Source organism: Pinus tabuliformis, chromosome 5_2 (genome assembly GCF_031772625.1).
Source record: "Pinus tabuliformis cultivar Carrire ecotype Pingquan chromosome 5_2, CPIR1, whole genome shotgun sequence".
Taxonomy (NCBI): Eukaryota; Viridiplantae; Streptophyta; class Pinopsida; order Pinales; family Pinaceae; genus Pinus; species Pinus tabuliformis.
The window spans coordinates 736,794,112-736,800,172 of NC_142306.1; the positions used below are offsets into that span (position 1 = coordinate 736,794,112).

The window sequence follows — 6,061 nt, forward strand, 5'->3', positions numbered from 1 at the left end:
GGAGAAGTATTCGAAAAAAAGAATACCAACTTATAAAATCCACAAAAGTTAAACCTCTTTACATATTTAACCATACCGGAAAAAAACATAAAAATAAAATAAAATAAGTAACATAGAAATATCAAAATTATGAAATCCATTTTTACATTAAGTATCAGTTATTGACTGAATTGTACAATTGAAATCCTACAAAAATCATGCATAAGACATAAATTAAAGTAATTAGAACTCTAAACATGCTTCATACATATATGTATACAATCAAAAAACTTGATATGTTATAATTTTAATGTCCAGTATAGGCCCAAAGGCGTCCTTATGTTGATACATTAGTTATAAATTCCTAAGATGTCGCAATAAAGGAAACAAAAAACTAAAGGATTTTAAATGATAAATGAAATTGTATAAATTCTTATAATATTGAGCCACGAGTATGGAAACAAGGAGGTTGAGGAATGAATCAAACCTGGAACAAGAAATTTAATTCCATGATTAATAACTCTATAACTTAGGGTAAGAATTCTAGAGTCTTGTGAGAAGTGACCAATAGCGCTAATACATACTAGTGATCAACTGCAAAGGAATAAAAGAAGTTTAATGATTAGTCTTGAATACCCATAAGGGTTATACTAAATTTAAAAGTATTATGCTAAGAACCAGTTACTTTGTGTAGCTAGAAGGATGCTTCGAATGTGTTTCTAGGAAAGAAAAATAAACAAAACTTAATCAAAGGTATATCGACCTCAAAACTAAAATGGAAAAAAGAAAGAAAGAGGAACTCTATTATATCTACCAAGCATATACTCATAAATGATTAACATAGCAGGGAAATTAATATGCGAAAATAAGATGGTAACGACCATTCATTTAGAGTTAAAGAACAAGAAACTCCCTTATAGGTAAAAACCCTAGAGATTTTAAAGGAAAATAAAAAACCCTAGAGATTTTAAAGGAAAATAATATATTTATGGCAAACCCTAAAGTGAGTTAATGAGTAAAAACCCTTGTAATAAAAAGGAAATTTAATAAAATTCAAAATATTCGTAACAACCGTAAGCCTATGAGATTACAAAGAAAAATGACAGAACTATAAATATAGATGATGAGTAAACCCTCAAAGAATGGAGGGGAACTTTATAATAATCCATCAATACAATTTACCAATAAACTAGTGAGTATTTTTTTTCAGAGAGAAAATTCATATATGACCCCAGCTCTCGTGATTACAATAAACTAGTGAGTATGTGAACAAAAACTTTAAAATAAGGTTTTCTTGCCCAAAAAATAAGGAATTACCTGGCGAAGGTGTGACGAGCAACACCGTAACAAAATCCAAGAAATAACTGATCAGGCCAGAGGATGGTAACTCCATATATCATGAAAAGAAAAAAACCATACCAAGAATTAAAAGATGCAGAAAATATACTCACACGGTATGTAAACATAGAGAAGAACTATGATATTGGCTGTAATCTTTCCAATAAGAACCGTTACCTTCGCAAGTTAAATTATGAGAACCCATATTTATAGCCTTCTTTCTCGGACAATGGGAAATTTTCCGCAGTCTCCACAAGACAAATGGAGGCTATATACTCGCGGAAGAGTCCGAGAGTTACATCTACTCTCATGCTGCCAACGAGAACTGTAGATATTGACGGAGGCTCAAGTCAAACCCTAGCCACCTAGAGCAGTATGGAAAAACGTATCCCAAACCAAAAACAACAAAATGACTTGTATTCCGTCTCCAGGGTAGTCCCTAAACACTTGCCAAACCCTAACAAAACCCATACCGCCAATCTGAGGAGATGATGGGACCAGCCCCTTTTAGCTTGCAGATTAACAATAATTAAATGGTGATTAACAATCGGATAAAGTCAATGCAATTATGATTAACACTAAACAAATGATTAACACAAATATTTTGTTTTGGCTTGATGGCGCGGTTAATTGCTGTGTACGGTGGTAGGTGTGAGGGGACACTTGTCCTTGCCCTTGGTCTTCACCCTCCGCGCTTTGACTATACTCCTCCAACCCTCATTTCATTTGCCACTTTAACGCTTGGCTTTGCTCTGCTCGTGGTGAGCGTTTGTTGATGGTTTGTTTGCGATTTTGTTGAGGGTTAACACTCCGTCCTGTAACTCAATTGTTCTCTGTGTGCCTTCACTGTATAATTGTTTGTTTGCTTGCTTATTCGTTCCTTTGGTTAACAGGTTCTTTCTCTATGTTGTTCCTTTGCACGTTGTGGTCACAAGGGACTGGTTCCTCGGCTCTGCTTGGCAACGTAAGCTCTCTGCCTCTGCTGCATTTCTTTTTCGCAATTTTTGTTTTTACTGAGGGTAGCCGCTCCTTGCGAGCAAGTACTCCCTCTTGTGGCTGTGACCTGGTTGTGGGTTCTTCGCATCGGTGCCGTCCACTCCTCTGGTGAGCTTTCTAAACCCTCTTCCTTGCTGTTGTTTTCCCTTTTGCTTCAGTTACGAGTACTCAGATTCTAACACCCTTCTGTTGGCTGTCACTGTAGGTGGGTGGTTGCTTTGGACGCCTGCTTCCACGATGGCTACTGTCTGGTGAACTTGGTAGGGTGACTCCTCGTCATTGATATATGTTTCATTCTTATTTGGGTTATGGTTCCAGCACTTTTGTTGTCTGGTAGTTTGTCTGGCTCTGAGGGACTCGGCTCTTTGGTTACTGTTGGCCACCTTTCGCTACGCCTTTTTTGTATATTAATTATGTTGTCTCAACAGTCTTGAATATTTTCTAGGTGTTCAAACCGTGGGTCTATCGTGGGTTGTCTCTAATGGGACTCGTCCCATCTTGGCAATTGCTATTCTAGTATTTTTTGTAACTTATTTTCATGCAAGACTATTATTTGAAAAGAAAGAATTCACTTTTGTTTGTATGGCTATGGGTTACTTGAATATGCAATGCGGTCGTTTTTTAAGCTGAGACTGTTGATTTTGCAGAGGCTTCTCCATGTCGTTTGTCTGCTCTTCGTGGGCTTGGAATTTGTTACTGGCTGGAACTGTAATTTTCGCTCTTTGTTACTCGATTGTCTTCAACTACTGCTATTTCTGTCCTCGAGACACCCTGTTGCTAGATAGCTGGTAGGAAATAGCTGTTTTGGAAAAAGAAAAGAAATACATTGCTCTGGCCTTGGTCAATGCACACAGTGGTTTAATGAAAGAGAATAATAGTTAGCTGTAAATGAAATACACTGCTCTGTCTTGGTCAACACACACAGTAGTTTAATGAAAGAGATTAATAGATCGCTGTAGATGGATACAAATGTTCTGCACAGAAAAGAAATTCTTGTTTTATTTTCTTCTATTCTGTCTATCGTAATTGAACCTCTACAAAATATGATATGCTTTCTTTTCTACTATTTCAAGACAGTTTCTCACAACTGCTTGCAATTAGATCGGTAGTTACATAGTTGTGAAAACTGTTTTTTTTGTTTTCTTGCTCTGTTGGGAAATATATATTTTGTACGAAAGATAACTATTTCACTAAAAAGAAAAAAAAAAAGAAAAAGGTGGCTGTAACAACCTTCCTCTTGGGAAATATATATTTTGTACGAAAGATAACTATTTCACTAAAAAGAAAAAAAAAAAGAAAAAGGTGGCTGTAACAACCTTCCTCTAATCATGATGTTCCTAAGTAAATTAGATGTTCCTAAGTGCCATTTACCTAGAAACAAACAAGACTTCCCTTTTAACATGAAACTAAACCATGAGTGTGAACTTGTTCTTCCTAGCTGAGACCAAACACCCCATCCATGATACCCTCAGCACCCCATCCATATACCCTCACCTGGATGCTCCTGCATCACGAGATATGATCGAGATATGATCTATGTCTAACCACTTGGTAGGCATAAGAGCCCTTCACGCTCATTGAAAATGAACATTCCAGAAGAATTCCCACATCAACGCTTAGTTGAAGAATATAAAGTTTTATCCGATATTGACGAACACAAATAATAGGAATATGTACATAAAATTTGTCCTTTGGGAATCGAAATAACATTAGAAATCCATGCTCTACAAAGGTCCACTACCCAATGGCATATGCAGTGAGAACATTTGATAATGGAATCCTTTAGTGCTAGTGGTATATAATGTGTATATTTGACATTTGAAATGAAGACTTATTGGTTTGTATAACCAAATAAAAGTTTAGAAAATAAATAGCTAAAAAATATTATTGGAAGTAAATAAAGGGCTAAGGGCCATCATTTGAACATGGGTAAGGGCCATCATTTGAACATGGGAAATAGCCACATTTGATAACCATTTTTTATTGGAAAAAAGTAGTGTTCTTATAAGTTAAGGGCCACCATTTTTTATTGGAAAAAAGTAGTGTTCTTATAAGTTATGTTATAGCATAAATGGTCACCATGGAAAAAAGTAGTGTTCTTATAAGTTATGTTATAGCATAAATGGTCAACACACAACGTCGAAGCAGGGAAAATTAACACAAATAGAACAAATACAATTAAACACAATGATAGCTTTACTAAGAGATGTGTTTCTGTTCTATTTATTATTATTGGATTTTTATTACATCATACAGATCTGTGTTTTTTTGTTATATTTTTTATGCACTTTTTGGGAAACATTTAACACTTAGAGATTCAAATCTAGGACAACAATTACGAGGATAAAAGTATTTTGAATATTTATATAAAACATTTGTGCATTTGTACGTTTGTTACTTTTTCAGTTTAATATATGTAACAAGGAACTATAAATTGGAATATTTCAAAACTAATATCTATTTAGTATTTTACCTATATGCATAGAAATCATATTCTATATGGTAACTATGAACCTGATATTAGAATATACATTAGCAACAAATTTGTGTTATTTGGTTCTGCCTTTATGAGCCAATTCTTACTTGGTATCAATTATAATGTCCTTTTTAGAAATGATTTGAATGTATTTTTTTACGAGGAAAATTGAACTTTTTATTAAGTTAATAAACAATTACATGCACATGTCGAGGCATTTATGTTTTTTCAAAAACATGTAGTCCTGATCATGGTCAAAATAACCAAAAAACAAGCCTCTCCAATAGGAGAGAACAACCCTCTGTTTTGAGAAAGTGATTTGAATGTATTATTTGTGAAGAGAAAAAAAATCAGATTTGGATGATGTGGGAATAGACATGAATGAAGAAGTAGAGATGGCGATGATCACTATTACAGAAGTAGATATCGTAGGAGGACAAGCGAAAGGAATAAAAAACATGCAAGAAACAAAAGTAGAAAAGTAGTTCTATCTAGGTTTAGTTAACTATATATCAGATTTCCATTTTGTTTTCTTGAATTAATTTCTATTGAATGCTCATGAATAGGCAAAAATAGATCAATTTTATGTCATTATTGATCAAAGATATCAATGACAACATAAAAAGAAGCATTTTGATTGTTGTAGTTACATATCGAACATTTTTGGACAAAGAAAATAAGAAAAAACTAATACTCCATGTAGATTTAATGGATAAAAAGGCCAAAATGAAATAATAATGCTTGTGGCAACATAGTTTATCGAACAACATGGGGCAAAACTTATTGCAAATGTTGGTGTTTTTATTAGAAATTTCAAAATAATTTCAAAGCAAAAATACGATAGTGGTGATTGCGAGAAGACAATTTTTCTAAATAGCTTTAGCATTGTCGAAATCATTTGTCTTGTTTCCATAGAGCACTGGTTCTTTCCAAATATGACGATTGCAAATATGTACCGTAGTCAAGATTGTTTCCACTTGGCACAATTAGTGCCATTGCAATTTTGGAAACATAGACGAGAATGAAATGTGTACTAGAAATTAAAGACGAGAATGCATAACTGAACATGGAAATAATAAGATTTGCTTCATTTAATGTTTCACTGCTAGAAATTTATTGTTTGTCTCGTGTATGGTTTACATGTATTGTTATACAAATACTACATATGTGACAGGTTCAAGCACACGGCAAAATTATTTCAACATATCTTTGAATTCAAAGAAAACTGTAAGAAAGCGTTTTTCCACTCATCTTGCTAAAATATATAGTTAG

The 6,061-nt window shown here is 33.9% G+C and overlaps 1 protein-coding gene across 1 annotated transcript; it reads left to right on the plus strand.

The window, feature by feature from the left end:
* The first annotated feature begins 2,068 nt into the window (after positions 1-2,068).
* Positions 2,069-3,287, plus strand: LOC149161341 (uncharacterized). The gene is made up of 3 exons (XM_089435510.1): positions 2,069-2,421; positions 2,519-2,573; positions 2,961-3,287. The coding sequence occupies exons 1-3, from the start codon at positions 2,222-2,224 to the stop codon at positions 3,096-3,098; spliced, it is 393 nt and encodes a 130-aa protein (XP_089291636.1). The 5' UTR covers positions 2,069-2,221; the 3' UTR covers positions 3,099-3,287.
* Positions 3,288-6,061: the final 2,774 nt, after the last annotated feature.

What these genes read in the sequence shown, in the direction of transcription:
- LOC149161341 (XM_089435510.1), top strand. Translation starts at nt 2,222, where the DNA reads ATGTTGTTCCTTTGCACGTTGTGGTCACAAGGGACTGGTTCCTCGGCT. An exon ending in CGGTGCCGTCCACTCCTCTG is followed by an intron (nt 2,422 to 2,518) that starts GTGAGCTTTCTA and finishes CTGTCACTGTAG; the next exon opens with GTGGGTGGTTGCTTTGGACG. An exon ending in GCTACTGTCTGGTGAACTTG is followed by an intron (nt 2,574 to 2,960) that starts GTAGGGTGACTC and finishes TTGATTTTGCAG; the next exon opens with AGGCTTCTCCATGTCGTTTG.